We start from the raw sequence: 22515 nt of genomic DNA, 5'->3' as shown, positions 1-22515 counted from the left end.
GAAGTAACGGTGGACAATACCCAAACACAGCTTCAAAAGGGGTCCGTTTAATGGCTGTATGATATGTGGAATTGTACCACCATTGAGCAAGTGATAGCCAGCGGTGCCAACTTTTAGGCCTAGCAAAACACATACATCGAAGGTAGGCTTCTAGACATTGATTTACTCTCTTTGTTTGTCCATCCGTTTCTGGATGATAGGCTATAGATAAGTGTAAACCCACCCCCAAATTCTTGAATAATTCTTGCCAAAATTTATTGGTGAAGATCTTGTCTCTATCGGACACAATAGTCTTGGGAATTCCATGAATTTTAAACACTGAATCCAACAGTAATCTGGCCACCTCTGGAGCTGTAAATGGATGTGTCAAACTCATGAAATGAGCAAATTTAGTTTAGCGATCCACAATCACCAAAATTGTATCTTTTCCCTCCGATTTTGGTAAGCCTTCTATGAAATCCATTGAGACATCCTCCCATGCTTGATCTGGAATTGGTAGTGGCTGTAATAAACCCGGTAAGGCCACTGTTTCATGCTTGCATCTTTGACATATATCACATTCCAACACATATTTCACCACTGTTTTCTTTAATCCTGGCCAACAGAAAAATTGCCTCACCCGATAGTAAGTGGCTCTTATCCCTGAATGTCCACCCACTGCTGATCTGTGCATGGCCTTCAGAATTTGTAACTTCAGCTGGTCGTCCTCCCCTATAACAATGCAGCCTTTGAACCTGATGAGTCCCCCAACCAGTGTATAATTCTGCTGTGCATTAGGTGTTATTGCTAACTGCTGTAACAATGTTTGCAACCAAGGTGTCTGGTCGTAGCTTCTCACCACCTCTTTCACCCATTCGGGAGTGACAGCTGATATGGCTTGATAAATTCCTTTTTCTTCTTTTCTGGACAGCGCATCTGCCACTAAATTCTCCTTCCCTCTTCTATATTGTATTGTATAATCCAATCCCAATAGTCTAGAAACGCCTTTTTGCTGTAAATGAGTGTGTAATCGTTGTTGGAGTAGAAATTGAAGGCTTTCGTGGTCCGTTTTAATCACAAACTGATTATTCTTTAAATAATGACGCCATTTCTCCACTGCTACTAATACTGCTATCAATTCTTTATCATACACACTCAAGCCTAGATGTTTGGGGGCTAGCCCTTGGCTTATGTAGGCTAAAGGTTTCCCTTCTTGCATGAGAACTGCTCCAACTCCATAATCACAAGCATCAGTTTCAACCACAAATTGTTTTGAAAAATCTGGGAGAGTTAAAACAGGGGCTTGAGTCATGGCTTGTTTAAGAATTCCGAAGGCTGCTTCAGCTTTAGGATTCCAATGAAAGCTGTTTTTCTGCAACAACTCTGTTAAAGGCCGACTAATCAATCCATAGTCTCTGATAAATTTTCGATAATATCCCGTCAAGCCTAAGAAACCCCTTAACTCCTTCACATTCTTAGGTCTCGACCAATTCACCGTTGCTTCTATTTTTTTAGGATCTGTACTCACTCCATTAGCTGAAATGACATGGCCTAGATACTCCACCTCTTCTTGAGCAAATGTACACTTAGACATCTTGACATATAATTGATGAACTCGTAGGATCTCAAAAGTGGTTCGGAGGTGGGATATATGGGTTTGTAGGGATGGCTGTAAACAAGAATGTCGTCGAAGAAAACAAGTATAAGTTTGCGAAGGTAGGGACTAAAAATCTGGTTCATCAATGCTTGGAATGTGGCTGGTGCGTTGGTTAATCCAAAGGGCATGACAGTGAATTCATAAAGCCCTTGGTGTGTTCGGAAAGTCGTTTTAAGAGTATCAATGGGTCTCATTCTAATTTGGTGGTAACCAGCTCTTAGGTCTAATTTAGAAAAAATGGCAGCACCATTGAGCTCATCTAATAAATCCTCAATGATAGGAATAGGGACTTTATTCTTTATGGTAAGGGAATTGAGCTGTCTATAGTCTATACAAAATCTCCAAGTGCCATCTTTTTTTTTGACAAGGAGGACTGGAGAGGCGAAGGGACTTTGGCTGGGTTGTATGATAGAATTGTTTAGCATGTCCTTTACTTGTTTTTCGATTTCAGTTTTCTGGGCAGGGTTATATCGGTAGGAGCGGATGTTTACAGGTTCTGTGTTGGGTTTAAGATGGATAGCATGGTCTAAGGGTCTTTGGGGTGGTAGGGTAGTCGGTTCTTGGAAGAGATCCTGGAATTCATGCAATAATAAGTGCAAGGGATCATTAGTGTTTACCTTTTGAAGAAGTTGCAGTGTAGCTGTTGCTGTTCCCCTGGACTGTGGACTGTCATCTTCTTCCTCCTCATACTCTATTGCCTGAATAGACTATAATTCTGCAATCTGCTCCCTTTTTCGGTTCATTAACTTGTGTAACCTCCTTCCCGATATTAGTTTACATTCCCCTTGATCTAGGCTTCCCATCAGTGTCAACTTTTGGCCTTCAACCTCCACTGTCACTTCCAGCTTCTTAAAATCAAATGTTAGAGGACTTACATTCTTCATCCAATCAACCCCCAATACGATATCACATCCCCCTAACTCCAAGACTCTTAAGTCTACCATAAATTCTACTCCTTGCATTACCCACTTAAAATTCGAACATTTATGGTTGTTGTACATTCTGTCCCCATTGGCGACAGTTACTGATAGTGGGTTGGTTCTAGTCATTTCACACTTGAGATCTTGGGCTGTTTTCTTATTCACTAAACTATGGGTGCTTCCACTATCAATCAGCACCATTAGTCTTCGTTTTCCTACCTGCCCTTTAACTTGTATGATCTTCCCTGTAAGGCCCCCTTTCAACGCGTGAAAAGAGATTTGTCCTCCATCATCTTCTTGTTCTTCCTCAATCTGCAGCTCTTCTTCTGTATCTTCTTCTGCCTCTTCATCATCGAGGCTTCCATTTTTAACATCAATCTCTTACATTGGTGGCCAGGTCCATATTTTTCTCCACATTTGAAGCATAGGCCTAATTGGCGCTTCTGCTCCATTGTCGTATTCTTGTTTGTTCCTATTCTATTTCCATTCTTAATGCCTCCTTGGTTTGTTCCTCCCACGCTCGGTTTGAAATTGCTTCCTCCGAAAGAAATTCCCCCTCTGTTGACGGCCGACCCTCCTTGCGGCTATGGCCTATTCTTCCTGAATACTGCCTCCCATGTTACTTCTTGGAGACGTGCTTTCTCTGCTGCTTGTCTTACCGACACTGGCCCTAGCATCTTTACTACGGATCTTAAATCGTCTCTGAGTCCGCTGATGAAACTCGATACGAAGTATGACTCGGGCAAGCTCGGATGAGTTGCTCCTATCAATGCCTTTAATTCCTCAAACCGCCTCAAATAATCTTCGACCGATCCTTGCTGTTTTAGTTTGTTAAATTCTTCCACCGTATCCGCCAAATTCCGTTCGCCAAAACGACCACACAGTTCGTTGGAAAATTTGGTCCATGTCACCCATCCCCCTTCTGGTTGCCTCCAACTTTGATACCACGCATCCGTGGTATCATCTAGGTAGGCCGCTGCCATCGTCACTCTTTGTTCTTCTCCTATCCGATACAATTCAAAGAATCTTTCACATCGTCGTACCCACTAGCGTGGTTTTGATCCATCGAAGATCGGAATTTCCAATCTTGGCGTTGGCGGGTGTCCCCCGTCAATTCTTGACCCGGAATTCCTGCCATGGTTTTCACATTCCCATGCATACCTTTCCTCCGTGCCTCCTGGTCTCGGTAATATTCCATCGCCTCTTACGTCGGTCTCCATTCTTGGAACCGACTGTTCTTGCGATTGGAATTGTGGCCATGTCGACATGATCGCAAACATGCGATCTATCTTCTGCTCATAAAAGTCGGTCCGTTCTTGGCCCTTTTCCTGCTCCCGTATACTGTCTTTGATGGCAGCTAAATCTTTCCTTTGGATTGCCATATCCTCCCTTTGGATCGCCATGTCTTCTCGTTGAGCCCTCACGTCTTCTTGCGTCTGGCCCATTAATCCATCAAGATTCTCTAGGCGAAGCTCCAGTTGTTTCAGGCGTGTTCCTTCCGTGGTTGCTGAGTCGGACCTTCCGTCAATTTTAAACTGCACGCCAGAAGCCGTCGAGGATGGCTTAGCTTTGATACCACTTGTCCAGCCCCTTAAATGGGCTGGAGATGAATCGGAATTTCTGGGAAATTCCGTTAGAAAAGATTTAGGGAGAGAGAAGAAAGAGATAGGGAGAGATGAGAGAATAGACTAGAGAAAGAAGAGAGTTTGTATTCATTCTCGAAAAACTGCCTTCTGTTGCATTCTTCCCTTATTTATTCATAGGTAGGTTAGTTAGTTGTAACCTCCTCTCTCGCCTTCCATTCTCCTCCTACTTATTACAAAAATACCCCTCAGTCCTAACAACTGCTTCTTGCACTGATGTCCATGGGACTTCCTCTTTCATTATTTCCATATCCCTTTCCTTTGTTCTCAGTTTCTCATCAAATGGCACTCGATTCATATCTTTAAGTTAGATCATATACAAGGTTCAAAGAAAGGGTCAACCGATGTTCGTTCAATCAAGCAACATTCTTTAACATGTGGAGCGAAAATAGCCTATACCTATCCCCACATCTAAAACACAACCCCGTCTGTCTCCTTGCTCTATGAGCTTATCCCTAGGCTGTAGGCTTGGGTTGGATGATGGGATTGATTAGTATCTCATTCCCGTTCCTCCGTTTAGGAAATCCCTCCCTTGCGTCTTTCCCCTAGATGGTATTACTCTTGGATTTCTGCCTTTACTTTGCCTCCTTTGTTTCTTCTTTAATGCCTCAAGTGTTAACTCTTGCAAAGAGGCCCCCTCTATTGCCTCTTCAACAATATGTGGTTTCAACGTCTTAACTGCAAATTGTATTTCATCATTCAAACCCCCCACAAAGTTGGATACAAAGTATGCTTAAGTCATAAATGGGTTCCTACTCAACATTAGTGTCATGACTCCAAGGAACCCCAAGGATATATTAGTAATACATGTCATGTGTTTTCCTTATTAGTTGCATTAGTTGCATTTTATGTTGTTGTTGTTAGCATCTTCAGTTGTAAGCCTATAAATAGGCTTGAGTAGTTAGAGAAAGAGCTTAATGAATGATTTGAATCTCAATTCCCTCTCTCAATACTCTCCCACGGCTTCTCTCTCTCTCTCCCTCAATTCTGTTATGTTCTTCCTTTCCCTCCCTTTCTGCTCTTCCTTCCTCTAATTCTTATCCAAATTCCTTCCTAGACCCTAGCTAAACCCTAGGGTCATGACAATTAGGGACTTAAACTCTTCGAATTTCAGTGGGTACTCTTGCACCGTACCATCATGCTTCAACTGATTAAACTCTTCCACTATGTCCATCATCCCTTGCTCACTGAACCTTCCACGTAGTCCATTGGTAAAATCATCCCAAGTGTAGTTGTCTTTCACCTTAGACCACCCTTGGAACCACACATCTCCAACGTAATTGAGATAGGCCGACGCTAGGGTCACCCTTTGATCATCAGCTACCTGGTGGATACTAAATAATTTCTCACATTTTCTCATCCACTATCGAGGACTTCTGTCCCTCAAATATTGGTAATTCCAGCTTTAGTACTGGAAAATTGGATTGGTGCGGGAGAATATGAGCCTCCCGCCTTCTATCCATTGAATTTTCTCCCACAATTGTTGGATCCACCTCCAATTCTGGTGATCCGACATTTTGGTTGTTGGTTTCAGTCCCCGGTAGGATTGGTTCCATCCTATCTTTAGGGGGAAAATCAGGAGAGATCCTTACCTAATTTTGGTTAGAGAACATGAGTATGAATTGCTGCAGTTGGTCGCACAACAAATTCCCCTGCTCTTGCATCTCTTCCCGTATTTGATCATGCATGTCCGCATGCAACCTCTCTGCCATCGTCTTTAATTTTCGATCTACCACTGTCTCCATCCTCCCTTCCATGTATTCCACTCTCTTTTGCATCTCTGCCATCAATGCTGACATCTGTTGCAACTACATCTCCATGTGTTTCATCTGAGTACCGTCAGCCATGGTGTTTGATTTCTCCCCACAGATTGCCGGCCCGGACCTTTCTTTGATACCAAATTGTCAGATCCCTGATCGGACAAGGTAGGTTCTCAATTGTTGAGAAGGGGTTAGGCTGGAAGAATTAGGAATTGAGGGAGAAGATTCGAGAGAGAGAGAACAAAATTCTCCAATTCAATGAGCATGTGGGTATTGGCTTGGTCAGTGCATTTTATACTGGTCCATAGCCAGGTTTGGGCGTGACACTGCTCAACTAAAATTACTTGTTTACCAGCTGGATGCAAAATTCGTTTTTTTAAACAGAGAACTTGAAGAAGAGGCTTACATACAACAGCCACAAGGTTATGTCATCCAAGAGTAGGAAAATAAAGTCTATCGTCTCCAAAAGGCAATATATGGCTTGAAACAAGCTCTGCGTTCTTGGATTAGCAAAATAGACAAGTACTTTCAGCGTTCACTTTATGTCAAAACCCAAGTTATAAATGATTTTCTGATGTTATATCTTTGTGTTGATGATCTTATTTACATGGGATCAAGTCAACAAATGATAGATGAATTTAAGAGAGCCATGATGAACCAATTTGAGATGGCAGATCTTGTCCCTATGAAATATTTTCTTAGCATACAGTTTAAGCAGGAGTATGGAAGAATTTTCCTTTATTAGGAAAATTATGCTGCAGATTTTCTAAGGAAGTTTCACATGTCGGAATGTAAACCAGCACCTTCTCCCACAGTTGGTATTGTGAAGCTCTCAAAGAATGATGGTGCTGAGAAGATAGATGGAACTTTGTACAGAAAGCTGGTAGGATCACTAATTTATCTTACTAATATGAGGCTGGATAATGTCTATGGTGTAAATGTCTTTTCAAGGCTTATGAATTGGCCAACTAAACTCCACCTTGCAACAACAGAAAGGATTCTAAGGTATGTCAAAGGAACCGAGACTTTTGGTATTTTATACCTGGACAATAATTACAACACTTTAGTTGGTTATATGGACAGCGATTGGGCAGGTTTTCTGATGATAGAAGAAGCACATTAGACTATACATTTTTGTAGGGAAGAAAAATATCTCATGGTCATCAAAGAAGCAAAAGACAGTAACATATCCTCAGCTGAGGCTGAGTACATGTCGGCCTTGGTGCTGCTACTGAGGCAGTTTGGCTAAGAGGACTTTTGAAAGATATGCAGCAAGTTCAAACATCTCCTACAGCAATGTTTTGCGACAAGACAACATATCAGCTATTGCCATGACCAAGAACCCAGTGCTTCATAGTTGCCTGAAACCTATTGAGATTCGTCATGACTTTATGAGAGAGTTGGTTGAGAAGGAAGAACTCAACAATTTTGCAAGACAGGAGTGTAGGTGGCTGATGCTTTCACCAAATGACGGACAAGTTTCTCTATTTTTGAGGCAAGCTTGGAGTTTCAGATTTTTAGAATTAAGGGGGGAGGGTTAGACATTAACTCAGGAAATCTAGGAGTCAACTAATAAAATGAATGTATGTGGAATATTCAGATTCATGTACATGAATTGCTACGTTCTAGGTTCATGAAGTTTTATTTAATGCTATGTATCTAGGCACATTATAAATAGAGAAGATGGTGAAAGCAAGTTGTATATATATCTAGGGCTTATTTTGTAAAGGCCAGTAGACTTCTCCATGAGAGTAATAGATTCTCTTATTCTTCCCATAAACCCCCATTACTCTGCATCTTTCGCTGAAAACTTTTTTCCTTCCATCGAACTTTCCATAGTAGTGTTTATTGGCCGCAAATTATCTGAACCTTATCTTGCACATCTTATTTTCAGTAGGCTCCACTTTGGACTTACGTTATTTCTAATTTTATTATGTCATCATAAGTTCCTCATCTTTTATATACTCACAATTTGCACATGTTGGTGCTTTATTGTGTAACTTTCTGTGTCATACTACAAAGTTGGCCTTGTCATTAAATGGTGTTGACTGAATCACGGGATTATGGAGGGAATTTGTTTATGATTTCGTGCTTTAATCTTCCCAACCTAGCACAGATTCTATTTTCAGTATTTGTTTATGATTTAGATATTTCCTAATCTTGTTTTCTGTATCTTTGAATTTTGTATGGTGTACAGCCTATCCTTATTGTTTATCTTTCCTATGTTATATTCTTCTTTCCTATTAATAGGGGATGTAATATTCAGTTCAAGCAATTGAGAGAATTATTATTCTTTGTTCCTCCTACATCCTTTAATCTATTTTTTACAAATAGATTTTTTCTTTTAGCTTTAATGGGATTTTACCATCCCATAAAATGCCAAATGCACTTCTCCATTTTAACCACCCCACCTTAATTTTGTGGGTAACATCCTCAACAATCTCCTCATCCTTTTGGACAATTGATCCAAGATATCTAAAGTGATCTTTTCTCATAATGACTTGATAAAGCTTACTATAAATGTATAACATCATCCATACTTTTATTTTTGTTAAATTACTCAATAAAACAAGAAACTTCTATAAATACTGTATTAATTTGGTTGTTTTCAAAATTATACAAAAATAGCGTTATGAAATTATATGTTAAGTTTTAACTTTTTTTAACTGAAAAATGGAATCATAACACCCCCCACCGAACAAAAAAAATATAAAATAAATCAACGTGTTTCTCTTTCCTGAAACTGAGCTGAGGACATGACTTCATGGAGATAACTGGAGGAATTGAATTGATTTACCTGATTAAGGTTTGTGCAAGTTCAGTTTGAAATCCATGAGCTGGTACACACATATTTATCAGTGTAATTGTTCTGTTTTCATCTGTGCGTGTTCTTAATTTTGTTTTTTCTTTTTGTGCTTGTGCTTGTGGTTTTTTTTTTTTTTGGGGTGGGGGGGGGGGTGGGGGGTGTTTGGCTTACAGTTTTTTCTTCTCATATGAGGTTGCAAATTGCTTGTATCCACTTGACTTGTTCTTATGATTTATCTATTGGTTGCATGCAGGTTAGAGGTGGCCAGCTATGGGGTACGGATGTTTACACAAATGACTCTGATCTTGTTGCTGGTGCGTGGTGTAGTGGTTTAAGAGTGTGTAATTTATGTCTTGATGTATAGAACTGAGGTGGTATAACAAGCTATCTTGCTTTGCTGTTAACCAGTTCTCATGCACACCGGTTATTGTCGCCCAACTGCTTCTCCTCCACCTCCAGCTGTCCAGGAATTACGTGCGACTGTTAGAGTGTTACCTCCACAGGATTGTAAGTCCACATGAAAATCTTGCATTTATACTCACTTCATTCTCCATAACTGATTGCCATCTTCTGTGAGAGAGATATTTTTGGCTAATGTGCAATACTTAATGTATATGATCTAGAAAAGGTGGCGTGCACTTGATGTGCCAGTCAGTAATTTTTATGGAGAAACTTAGCAGTTAACTGGTTCCAAACTTTTTACTCTAGTAGTGCACTTGGATCTTTAAAGTTTCTTGCAAGAAGGTTTGATTATATTATATTTGAGATATAGTATGGAGAACTGAGAGAAAAGAAGAGGGAAAAGAGAGATCGGAAGGAAAACTAACTCAAATCTATTTATTTATATTTGAGATATAGTTTGCTGTAACTGTTGTGTACAAGTTAGCTAAGCTAGGTATAACTACTATATACAGTAAGATACTACTATTATATACCACACCTAAGCTAGTACAATACAGCCAAACTAATATGGATTCTGATCACTGCCCCTCAAGCAAGTGCACATGATATGTGCCTAGCTTGTAACAAATGTAACAATGCATATCATATTTTTTTATTTTTGGGGCATTGTCAGAAATGACGCATATCATATGTGCCTAGCTTGGAACAAATGTAACCAATCCTCAGATCTTGAAGAGCTTTAGTAAATAGGTCAGCCAGCTGATCCACAATTCGAACAAATGCTGTAGAAATCTCACCAGAAATTAGTTTTTCTTGCACAAAGTGACAGTCTATTTCAGTATCTTTGGTCCTTTCATGAAAAATGGGATTGGAGACGATATGAAGAGCAAGTTGATTGTCACACATAATCTGCACAGAACCTGAATAACCAAACTGCAACTCCTTAAGAAGTTGTTTCAGCCAAATCAACTCACATTTAGCTAATGCCATTGCTTTTATGCTCAGGCCTCTGCACTAGATCTAGGCGCAACATGGTGCTTTTTACTCTTCCAATAAACCAAGTTGCCTCCAATCAAAATACAATAGTAGTTGTACCTATCACATGCAGTCTTCCTCTGTCGGTTGATACTTTATATCAGAATCCTAATATTTAACAGCCTCCACATACAATTTTAGCTTCTCAGGCCTTTCATTTGCACATTAACTCTAAATATTTTGAGAATAACTCTGATTCCTTTCAGATTGAGGTTGCAGACTTTGCTTTACCAATTATCTGCCTATATGATTCCTTCTTGAAGACAAGTATCTTTTCCACATAGTATCTGAGATCTCCTGTGAAATGTAGTAGCCTTTGCCCAACCAACAAAGATTTTCCTACCATACAAGAACCTTCCATTATGCTTAGAAATCTTAGTCGTAGCCTCTTCCATTGAATTGAAATGAGCAAAAGCATATTTAAACTTATTCCTTGGTTTGAAACTTTGTGGTATGTTGATACCAAGAATTCTTCTGTAGGATGAAGAAAGTCAACAAAGATTGCCAGCATAGATGTATGTCCTTCATCCCAGATCCCTATTCATACCATATGGATTTGTTTTGGCATGACAATTAGATCTTGAAAGATCAACAAGAGAACTCTCTTAGGTTGTCAGATCACCTTTAAAAATCTTGAAACCACCTCTACCACCTTGTTGGAACCCATCTTCCTTCAAACTCACCACACCACCTACAAGGCTTGGACACCCATATCCTGTGGATTTTAATTAGCATCTATTTCAATTGATTCGTTGAAGTCTTTAGGTATTAAGTTTCAAGCTTGTAAATTTCATGTTTATTCCTTCAACTTGTGGTATGAGAATGTGGTTCATATTTCAATGCATAAATATATTGAGATCAGAACATTAAATAAGTTTAGCAATCTCTTTATTATTCTTGATAATCTCCTCTGGCTTGGGTTTGAGAAGGTGGGGAGATAGTTGATTGGAATCTTTTACTTTTCTTTTCATTTAGAAGTTAAAGTAAGCTGCTACATGGAGGATATCCCAGTTTACTCGAACTGGTATCATCATTTTTGGTGTTTTTATAAACAAGATAGATTGGACTAAGAGGGTGTGGGTAATGTGTTGGGATTGTATATTCATGGGTAAATTATACCAACCACCCCCGAGGCTTGACAAAATGACATAGACCCAATTAATATATCAAAAATGACAAAGACCTCCTTTGCCATTAAATTATTGTTAAAATGACCATTTTGCCCTCGTTATCCAAGTCTTCTCTCTCTCTCTCTCTCTCTCTCTCTCTCTCTTAGATTGTGCTTTCCAACAACTTTCCATCTTTTTTGGTGATCGTCCCCTCTTCAGCGACAATACTAACATCGTTTTCTCCGCCACCTCTGTCTCTTTGTCGCTTTCTCTGAAAAAAAGATCAATCGACCTTTGTTTCATAGAAACGTTTTTTTTTTTTTGCAAATTGAGGGCTTGATTTCCAGACCCTTGGATTTACAAAGAAGGGTTTTCTTTGCAAATCGAAAAACATCATGATGATGAAAGAGAGGGGAAGAATAAGAAGAACATCAGAGTGTCAGGGATGGCGACAATGGAAACGTTTTTTCCAAATTGAGGGCTTGATTTCCAGACCCTTGGATTTACAAAGAAGTGTTTTCTTTGCAAATCGAAAACATCACGATGACAAGAGATAGGGAGATAAATAAGAAGAACATCATAGTGTCAGGGATGGCGACGATGGCCTTCTTTCTTAGCTTCATAGAGCTAGATCTAGATTGAGAGAAAAGAGATTGGAGAGAGATCAAAGATATATTTAGAGGTGTCTAATGCGAGGATGGCGATGGTGATTTGGCTATGATGTTATAGAGGCAGTGGCACTCATGACTATGACTGATTGGGGAAATGAAGATCAGTTAGAGATGTGAGGAGGTAGTGACAGATGGTCAGATCTAGTAGTGGTGATGCAGTGCTTAGTCAGTAATGGTAGTGATAGCAACATATCTTGTAGTGGAGTTTAGGGTTTAGGGTGGAGATGTGGCAGTGGTCCTGTGGTGGCGATGTGATGGTGGTTCTTTCTCTATCCTTTCTGTGTGTGTGTGTGTGTGTCTTAGTTGACGTAACCTAGATTTGGGATCCTTTGGTGGCTTCAGATAGGAACCTAGAGGTCCTCCATTATCGACGGAGTTGGCTAGCAATGGCGGCTGACCACCACCAATACTCTTATTTTTCAATTTTTTTTCCTCTATAAATACATAAGAGAGAAGAAGAGAGGAGAGAGAGAGAATGGAGGGCAGTTTGGACATTTTTGAAAATGAATAGACTTTTATTCGTTGTGAGGTGGGAAGTGATGTATGGTTAATAACTTCAAGGGGGGTCTGTGTCATTTCTTGAATGCAGAAGGAAGCATTGTTTTGGCATTTTAAGAGTAGTGTTTGGTTTGGTTGTGTACAATGGCAATTTGGCTAGCGTGTAGGCCTTAGGTGGGCCATGAAATTGATGTTTGGTGAAGTGGACGAAGTAATAGCTGATGCCAAGGAAGAAGATAATGATTGAGTTGAATACAATTAGGTATGTGGGGGAGAGGCTTTTTGTTGTTCTTTCAGCTATAGGCCCAACTCAGGCATGGACCTGATTAACATTTTGGTAATTATCTTTAAAGCTGGTAATAAAACAGTGTAGACGCGGATGGCGTGTAGTGTTCTCTTACAAAGTAAGATGTGTTGGATTGAGCTTGTGTTCATGTTTATAACCTAGAAAGCTAAAGAATCCACGAGATATAATAGAATAAATGTGCTACCTAGAGGATGTGTCATATGTTAGATGCTATGAAAATAGACAAAAAGAAAGGACCATGCAGGGAAATATGCTGGAAGAAATGATGGTGCCAGTTAATTCTGAAGGAAGAGCGAGTGAAAAGATTTAACCTGATTGTGAATGGCGATGAATGTGAGTAGAAATATCCATCCGCTAGGAAGGAAAGGGAGGGTTTGTTTGTTACTAATAAAGGTAAAATATCCTATTATGGAGTTCACAAGAATCAATTTTTTTTTTTTTTTTCCTCATGTTGTTTATGTTAGCTCTGAAATAGAAATGGTTTATAAGCTGTAATAGCATGGGAAAGTGTAAAATGTGTGAGAGTGCTATTTTTATAAATGTGTATGTAAGTTTTAATAGTTTTGAACAATTAAACATTTTTGAGTTATATGCATCTGTCTATATAAAGGCTGCAAATAAATAGTCAGAAGTAAATTAAACTCAACAACAATACATCAAGCCTTAATCCCACCATGTGCTAGAGAAATAAATTCAACTCAAGTTAAATGAATCACAAGAATCTACATTTTTAAATAAGATTAAGATTCCAATGAAATAAAATTTCTAAAGATAATAATGATTATGTCATAATTTGTAAACTTATGTTGCAACACTCAATATTTGTTGGGTGCCTAGTGAAACAAGGTTAATTTTATTTTTTCTCTATGAGAACATTAAGAAGAAAATATGATGGATGATAATGGATACTGACTTGGATTCGAAAGTTACATGTGATTAGTTGTGGAATAGAGGTCGCAAAAATACTTAGATCGAAAGTAATTGTATGATTTGATTAGTTGTGGAATAGAGTTCACAAAAAAACCTAGATTGTAAGTAAAAACCTTTAGCTTACATATTGGAGGAGCTTGGAGGGGGAGTGAGTTCTGTAACAAAGCCCTAGGGCACAAATGAAGAAGAACAAGAAGAGAGAAAAATAACCTTGAGCACTTTCCTAAAATGATCGAATAAATTAACCACTTACAAGAGAGATCGTGAGCTGCTTATATATGTAGTTCATTGAACAATAAGAGAGGCACCGCCTCACACTTACACTCGGCAATAACAACTGCAATACAAACTACTACACAATTAATCATAAATCATAATAGCAACAAATCTATCATTACAAAACATTAGATGCTTCCACACTCCCCTTCAAACCAGGCTCTGTAGATGATGAGAACTTGATTTTGGATGACACTGCAACAATTTTGGAACCAGCACACACAGGTGACAACTTTATCCCAAGCTTTTTACATAAAAGCCCAAATTGGTCCCTAGGCAGTCCTTTAGTGAGAATATCATCCACTCGATCAGATATTGGAATATATCTGATGTCTACCTTACCACATTCAACCTTCTCACGCACAAAATGAACATCAATCTCAACATGCTTTGTTCGAGAATGGAAGATCGGATTCTCAGCCATACTCTTAGTAGCCAGATTATCACTTCACACCATTGGAGTAGGTACACATGGATATCCCAATTCCACAAACAATGATTTCAACCACATCAGTTTTGTCACTCTAAGGGCAATAGCTCGATACTTAATCTCTCCAACAGATCTAGCAACAATCGATTGTTTCTTAGACCCCCCCCACACAATAAGATTTCATTCAAAATATACACAAAAGCCACTAGTAGATCTTTTAGTAACCTTGCAGCCAGCCTGGTCTGCATCAATATAAACCACTAAAGACAAATCATCCGACGATGAAGTGAAGACCAAACCCATGCCAACAGTGCTTTAAGATATCGAAGTAGCCTCTTACAAGTTAACCAGTGTTGAGACTTAGGATTAGACAGAAATTGGCTCAACTTATTCACTGTAAATGCTATATTTGGCTAAGTGTAGGTAAGGTATTGTAGTGAACCAATGAGAGTTCTATACAAGGAAGGATTAGAGAAGGGATCTGTGTCATTTGTCAATGAAACCCCAACAACCATAAAGTGACTTATTCAACCGACACACATGAGTAGGAGACCGATGATCTACAAATTCTTCAGGTTGAGCCATGAAAACAGTTTTAGTCAAGTCTCCATTAAGAAATGTATTATTAACATTTACTTCTTGTATGTCCCAACCAAAAGTGACTGCTAAAGAGAATAGAACTTTGATAGTTGAAGCCTTAATGATTGGGCTAAAAGTCTCTGCATAATCTACTCCAGGAGTTTGAAGGAAACCTTTGGCCACCAACCTGGCCTTATACTTTAGAACTGACCCATCAACAATGTATTTCACTCGGAAAACCCATTTGCAATGAATTAAGTTGATATCCTCTGTGTTGAATATAGGATCGATTAACACATAAGAAATCACCCTCTCTTTCAGCTAAAACCCACCCGATATAAACCAATATTAGAGTAAATCAACACAATAACAGTAAAGTAAGGAGACAAGAATCTTATCCTGGTTCAAGCATGAAATGCCTTACATATAGATTGCCGGCGACCGAGACCGAATCCACTAGAAAACCAATAGGATACAACACGCCCTCTAGCACAGTCTTGGCTATGAACAATAGTCTCCCCTTCTGAGAATACAAGGACCAAGCAAAGCGCTCTCTTAATTCTCTCTGAATTCCCTATCCCAGACCCTATCCGCCACTATTTATAAAAGATAGTGGTGATTACAACCAAGGACTTATATGCAAATAATGAAATAATAAGGGCTGTCGGAAATAACTTCTATAAGTTATTTCCGTACATTTTAAACACAAAATATAAACATACACATTATTTCCAGCTACATACAAAAGCCCTCTACTGAGACTTGACAACTTAACTAATGGAAATCCTAACACTCTGAAAAAGGAACCAACTCCCAAGTATTATTCCTTTGCAAGATTGTGTACTCTTCTTCCATGGCCTTAACCCATCCTGAGTCTAAAAGAGCCTCACGAACTGAACTAGGTTCAAGATTACTCACTAAGGCATGAGGACAAGAGGTTACAAGTTGTTTGGCTTTAAGTCTTATAAGGATAAGGCGAACTGAAGGAGTTGGAGCAGCCTTGAACTTAGGTAAGGAAGATTTAGAAGCTGGTGGCTGAGTGGGCAAAGATTGCAACGCAGGGGAAGTGGTTGGAGTTGTGGCATGAGAATTGGTGGAGATAGAATGAGACCCAACAGGAGGTGAAGCTGGAGACTGTGTTACTTGAGGACACATTGAAGAAGTAGGAGAAGGAATAATGGGTTGAAGAAGAGCAGTTGAATACCCTGAGAAAGTTGACAATGCTTTAGATATAGAATAAGAAGTTAGAAACAAAATAGGAAAAGGAAACTCATTGGCATTAAATTGCAGATGCCTAGACACATACACTCTCCTTGATGGATGCAAGCACTTATAGCCAACTTGAGTATGACTATATCCAATAAAAATACACTTGGTAGAATGGAAATTGAACTTCTTGTTGTTATAAGGATGAAGATAGGGAAAACAGGACGACCAAGAGGTTGTAGCAAACGATAGTTAGGTGGCTTTTGACATAACAATTCAAAGGGTGTGTTAAACTTGATAGGTGAAGCAGGTAGCAAATTTATTAAATGAATAGCTGTCTGAAAAGCTTTCACCCAAAATTTTAAAGGCGTTTGGGCATGAGATAACAAGGTTAGGCCCATTTCTGCTATATGTATATGGTTTCTATTAGCCACACCATTCTGTTGATGAGTGTGTGGGCATGTAAACCGAGGCTGAATGCCATTAGCATGAAGATACGGTAAGAAGGCTTTAAATTCCTCCCCCCCCCCCCCCCCTTCCATTGTCAGTTTGTAAGGCTCTAAGTTTGGTTTGGTATGAACTTCAGCAAACTTATGAAAGATAGTAAAAACTGACAAGGCATCAGATTTAAGTTTTAGGGGATAAAGTCAAGTGTATCTAGTGCATGCATCCACAAAGATTAACAACATATCCAGCCTTTATCCCACTATGTAGGGTCGACTACATGAATTCTAGACTTCCATGTATTTCTATCTTTTGTCATATCTTCATTTAGCCCCATACACTTCATATCAAACTTTAAAGTCTCTCCCAAAGTCTTCTTGGGTTTGCCTCTATCTTTTTTTTTGACTAATTGTTCCATTTCATCAACTCTCCTCATAGGAGCGGCTCTTGGTTTCCTTCTCACATGATTAAACCATCTTAGTCTAGTCTCTCTCATTTTCTCCTCGATTGACACTATTCATACCTTATTACGAATAGCCTCATTTCTAATTTTATCTTTTCTTGTATGGCTGCACATCCATCTTTGCATCCTCATCTCCGCTCAACTCGTCTTTTGCTTATGTTGGTATTTGACTGCCCAACATTCTGAGCCATACAACAAAACTGGTCTTATAGCTATCCTATATAATTTTTCTTTCAATTTTAATGGATTTTACCATCGCATAACACTCCCGATGCATTTCTCCATTTTAGCCAACCTGCCTTAATTCTATGCGTGACATCCTCGTGAATTTCTCCATCTTTTTGAATCACTTATGCGAAATATCGAAAATGGTATTTTCTTTGTAAGATTTGGTCTTCCAATTTTATTATAACATCTCTCACTCTTGCATTCTTACTAAATTTATAATCCATATATTTTGTTTTGCCTTCTACTTAATTTAAATCCCTTGTCATTGTTTTCCTAATTTAAATCCAATTTTATTATAACATCCCTCTTTTGTTTCATTCACCAACACTATGTCATCTGCAAATAGCATACACCATGGCACATCTATCTAAATATGTTTAGTGAGTTCATTCATTACTAAAGTAAATAAGTATGGACTTAGTTCAGAACCTTGATGCAGTCTTATTGTAATTTTAAACGGTTTAGTATCCCCTCCGCATGTTTTGACTCTTGTCTCTACACCTTAATACATGTCCTTAAGGACTTGTATATAGGCTATTCAGACTCCTTTCTTCTCTAAAACCTTCCATAATACTTCCTTAGAGACCCTATCATATGCATTTTCTAGATCTATAAACACCATATGCAGGTCCTTCTGTTGATCTCGATACTTTTCCATTAGGCGCCTCAGTAGGTATATAGCTTTCATTGTTGACCTACCAGGCATGAAACCGAACTGATTTTCGAGACATCTGTTTTTTTTCTGAGCCTTTGCTTTATTACTCTCTCCCAGAGTTTCATGGTATGTCTTATTAACTTAATTTCTCTATAATTTTCAAAGTTTTGAACATTTCATTTGTTCTTGTATATAGGAATCAAAGTACTCTTCCTCCACTCATCTGACATCTTTTTTGATTTAAGGATCGTGTTAAATAATTTTGTTAGCCAGGAGATGCCATCTTCTCCCATGCATTTTCATGCTTCTATTGGTATATTATTCGGTCCCTACCGCCTTATGATTTTTCATCTTTTTTAATGCTTGTCTTATTTCTTTTGAATTTATGCGTCAATAAAATGTATAGTTCATGTTCCTTTCGGAGTTACTAAGGTGTCCCAACCTAACTCTTCTGTCCCCACTTTCATTCAATAATTTTGTGAAATACTCCTTCTAACTCTCCTTAATCGCTCCGTCATTCACTAATACATTTTGGTTTTCATCTTTTATGCATTTCTCTTGGTTTAGATCCCTTATTTTTCTTTCTCTTGCTTTAGTTAATTTATATATATCCCTTTCTCCATCTTTTGTATCAAGTCGTTTATATAGATTCTCATATGATTTTGATCTTGCTTCATTAACAGCTCTTTTTGCTGCCTTTTTTGCTTATTTATAATTTTTAAGGTATTTTTCATTGTTGCACTGATATACAGCCTTATAGGAAGTTTTCTTATTTCTAATTTTCAATTGAACCTCTTCATTCCACCACTAAGACTCCTTAAGGTTTGAGGCTCTACCATTTGTCTTTCCAATGACTACCTTTGCCATGCTTTTTAGGGCAGTAGCCATTTCCTTCCACATTTGGTTTGCCTGTCCTTCTCCATTCCATTGCCTTCTACCCCTTAATTTTTCTTTGAGGATTAGTTGTTTTTCCCCTTTTAAATCCCACCACCTAATTCTTGGATTTTGTTTTATGTGATTTTTTATCTTCCAATTTCTTATTTGGACGTCAAGTACCAAAATTCTATGTTGAGTAGTCAAACACTCACCCCGGTATCACCTTACAATCCCTACAACATAACTGATCCTCTTGTCTCATGAGGAAGTAATCTATTTGGGTGTTTGATGTGATAATTTTTATATGTGATTAAGTGTTCGTCCCATTTTTTGAATCTATTATTGGTTATGATGAGCCCATATGCCATAGCAAAATCTAGAATAGACTTACCTTCATTATTAATTTTCTTGAATCCATACCCTCCATGTACCTCTCTATAGCCGTTCCGTCTCTACCCACGTGACCATTTAAGTCACCTCCTATAATCACTTTCTCTCCTCTTGGTATCATTTGTATGAGTCCCTCTAGGTCCTCCCAGAATTTTGCTTTTATCTCCTCACCTAACCCCGCTTGTGGTGCATATGTACTAAAGATATTCATTCTTCCTAGACCAACCTTCACCATAATAATCCTATCCCCTATTCTCTTTACATCCACTACCCCATCTACTAAACTCTTATCCATAATAATCCCCACTCCATTTTTCGTTTGATCATTTCTTGTGTATCATATTTTATATCCAGTTTCTGATAAAGTTTTTGCTTTTTTCCCTACCCATCTTGTCTCTTGAAGGCACATAATATTAATCTTTCTCCTAATCATCACATCTACCACTTTCATAACTTTGCCTGTTAATGTTCCTATATTCTATGACTCAATCCTTAATCTAGGGCACAAATGAAGAAGAACAAGAAGAGAGAAATATAACCTTGAGCACTTTACTAAAATGATCGAATAAATTAATCACTTACAAGAGAGATCGTTAGCTGCTTATATATGCATTTCACTGAACAATAAGAGAGGCACCACCTCACACTTACACTTGACAATAACAATCGTAATACAAATTAGTACAATTAATCATAAATCATAACAACAACAAATCTATCATTACAAAACATTGGATGGTTCCATGCTCCATATCTCCAAGATGAAACTAAGATAACTTGGACTGTATGAGTCTTCGATGGAGTCTTGGGGGTAAAATGGTCCAGTTGTGGTGATTAGCAGCCTATGAGTTGAGACACACTGAATCACTTATAGGGAGCACTCTAGGACTTAGATGCCTAGGAGATGAATAAGGGTGTTTAAGGATGTCCTAGGAAGGGTATAACAACAAATTTGACATGTAGAACGGGGTCAGTACTCAACAGTTACTAGTTGTTGAAACCAAATTTTCATGAGGGACCCAAGAACATTAATTGAGCCCTGAAGGAGGTCAAACTTTAAGTAAGGGATAACCTTGGGTGGTTGAGATTGAAATAGAGGTCTCGATTGGTTAATGACACGTGACTCGAAGAAATTGGCTCGTTATTAGTCAAGAAGGTTAATAATTTCTTTTGTGGACTCGGGCGCACCCAAGAGTGAATCTTGGGGTGAAGTTAGTGACTTGAGACTTAATTAAGTGAATTACGGCCCAGGAAAGAAAGTTTAAAAATTCGAAGGGCCAAAACAAAATTATCAAAGAGATTTCGTTATTTTGAATAATTAATTATACAAGGGTAATTAAAATATGCAATTTGTGATAACCTATGGAGATAGTGGGAGGGTCCACATGTCACTACCTTAGGTATATATTATATAATATATATGTGTGTGGAGAAGTTGGTGGATTTCTACTCCCATTGTAATGCTTGGCTTTCAATGAAGGATAGAGAGATTAAGAAAGGGTTGAGAAAGTTCTAGAGAAGGAAGGAAGTCAGGAGAAGAAGAATGTGACTTGAGGAGGGGCTGTAGTGGTTGCTGCTATGTGACTTTGGCCAAGTACATGTTGAGCCCCTCTTCAATTTTCTTCATTCATTCTTGGATCTGAAGCGATAATCCAACTCCTCTTTGTCTTTAGACCCTGTTATAGTTTTGCATGACCCGAGCCAAAAATCTAGTTTAAAGATAAGAGCTTATTTGGTGGGATGGTTGTCAGTTTAAAGGTTCAAGTAAGTGGTAATTTTGTCTCTTTTGATGATTTGGGATTATAATCCTGATTTTTGACATCCACAGAAGAATAACATGGCCTTGCATGTGTAGAGTTTGAGGAGAAACTGAGCAAAATAGAGTCCAAAACTTCCTTGGTCGAGTGGCTAGTTTAGGCCAAGTGTGGTGAGTATTCAAGTAAGCCTCTTGTTAGGTTTGGTTTGACGATCTGAGGCTATGCTAAATTGACCCTTGTGATTCCAGTTATATGCCTACACTTGTATCCACAAGGCAAAAGTAAGTGTTTGAATACTTTACCCACGACGGTATAAGGGTTATATATCTTTCTTAAACCACTGCTTGCAGATGCTGGAGGGCCCCCTTTGTTGGAATCCCCTTGATAGTTATTTTGTTCTTTGACTTTATAATACTTATTAAAAACTTTTCCTCAATTTGCAGCATCTTCTAAGCTAGTTACTTGTGCTTCTCTTCTTTAGGAAAAAACATCGACATAATAATGGTTGGACTTAACACTATCATGGACCACTTATCTATTAATTGGATTACATTTAGTTGCTTCATGTCTATTTGATTAATTTTAACTTATTGAACGCTAGTCATTTTATCCATGACTTGGTTATTTTGTAGGCTACATTTCTACATTGAGAAATAATGTTAGGTCTCGTGCCTGGGGTGCTCCAGTTGGTTGTAGTTATCGCGTGGAGCGGTGTTGCATTGTGAAGGTGACCATCATTTCTTGTATTTTTTTCCCCATATCTACTTTTATCATTTCAGGTTGAGTTCATTATTTATTTGTTATGTTGAGAGAGTTGTGTCTAGTGATTTCCTATCATTAATTTGCTTACAATTCCATAAAATAATAGTATAAAAAATAATGTTAACCTTCTACCTAACAACTTAACCTCTTAGATCAGATGATGGCTAATAATTCAACATTAGATCAAAGAAAACAAAGGTCTTGAGTTCAAACTTCACCACCAACTCAATATTTAAATTATTGCACGTGGTTGGATCATTTATTAGTGAACTCTAGCCGAACGTGAAGGGGTAAAATAATAGTATAAAATATAACGTAAACATCTATTTAACAACTTAAGCTTTTAGATCAGATGATGGTTAATATGGTTAATAATTCAATAGGCTTTTTAATAGCTTCCTTGTTTTAATCCATAGTGATGCCATGCAGTGTTGTTTGTGCAAATTTGCTGCTTCTACCTGTTTTCTTTTTTATTTGCTTTTGATTGATGTCTCTTTTCTGATCAATATTGTTTCACTGCAGAAAGGTGGTGGGACAATTGATCTTGAACCATGTTTAACACATACATCAACAGTGGAGCCTACTCTTGCTCCAGTGGCAGTGGAGCGTACAATGACTACAAGGGCTGCAGCTTCGGTACTATCAACTTATTTGAATTCATCGTTGCATATGCATATCTCCTGAATTATTTAGGTTCCAAAAATTATCTACAGTTCGCCGATTACATCATCT

The 22515-nt window shown here is 38.3% G+C and overlaps 1 protein-coding gene across 1 annotated transcript in view; it reads left to right on the top strand.

The window, feature by feature from the left end:
- Positions 1-22515, top strand: part of LOC127803079 (uncharacterized) — a 79204-nt gene that overhangs the window by 25886 nt on the left and 30803 nt on the right. Inside the window, exons 4-7 of the mRNA XM_052339104.1 lie at positions 9019-9079; positions 9174-9272; positions 21654-21748; positions 22306-22419. Coding sequence (XP_052195064.1) covers positions 9019-9079; positions 9174-9272; positions 21654-21748; positions 22306-22419 — 369 coding nt within the window. The remainder of the gene's footprint in view (positions 1-9018; positions 9080-9173; positions 9273-21653; positions 21749-22305; positions 22420-22515) is intronic.

Source organism: Diospyros lotus, chromosome 6, assembly GCF_014633365.1.
Source record: "Diospyros lotus cultivar Yz01 chromosome 6, ASM1463336v1, whole genome shotgun sequence".
In the NCBI taxonomy this organism is placed as follows: domain Eukaryota; kingdom Viridiplantae; phylum Streptophyta; class Magnoliopsida; order Ericales; family Ebenaceae; genus Diospyros; species Diospyros lotus.
Note: the sequence above shows the minus strand (reverse complement) of the source record. Positions and strands in the feature narration are given on the sequence as shown.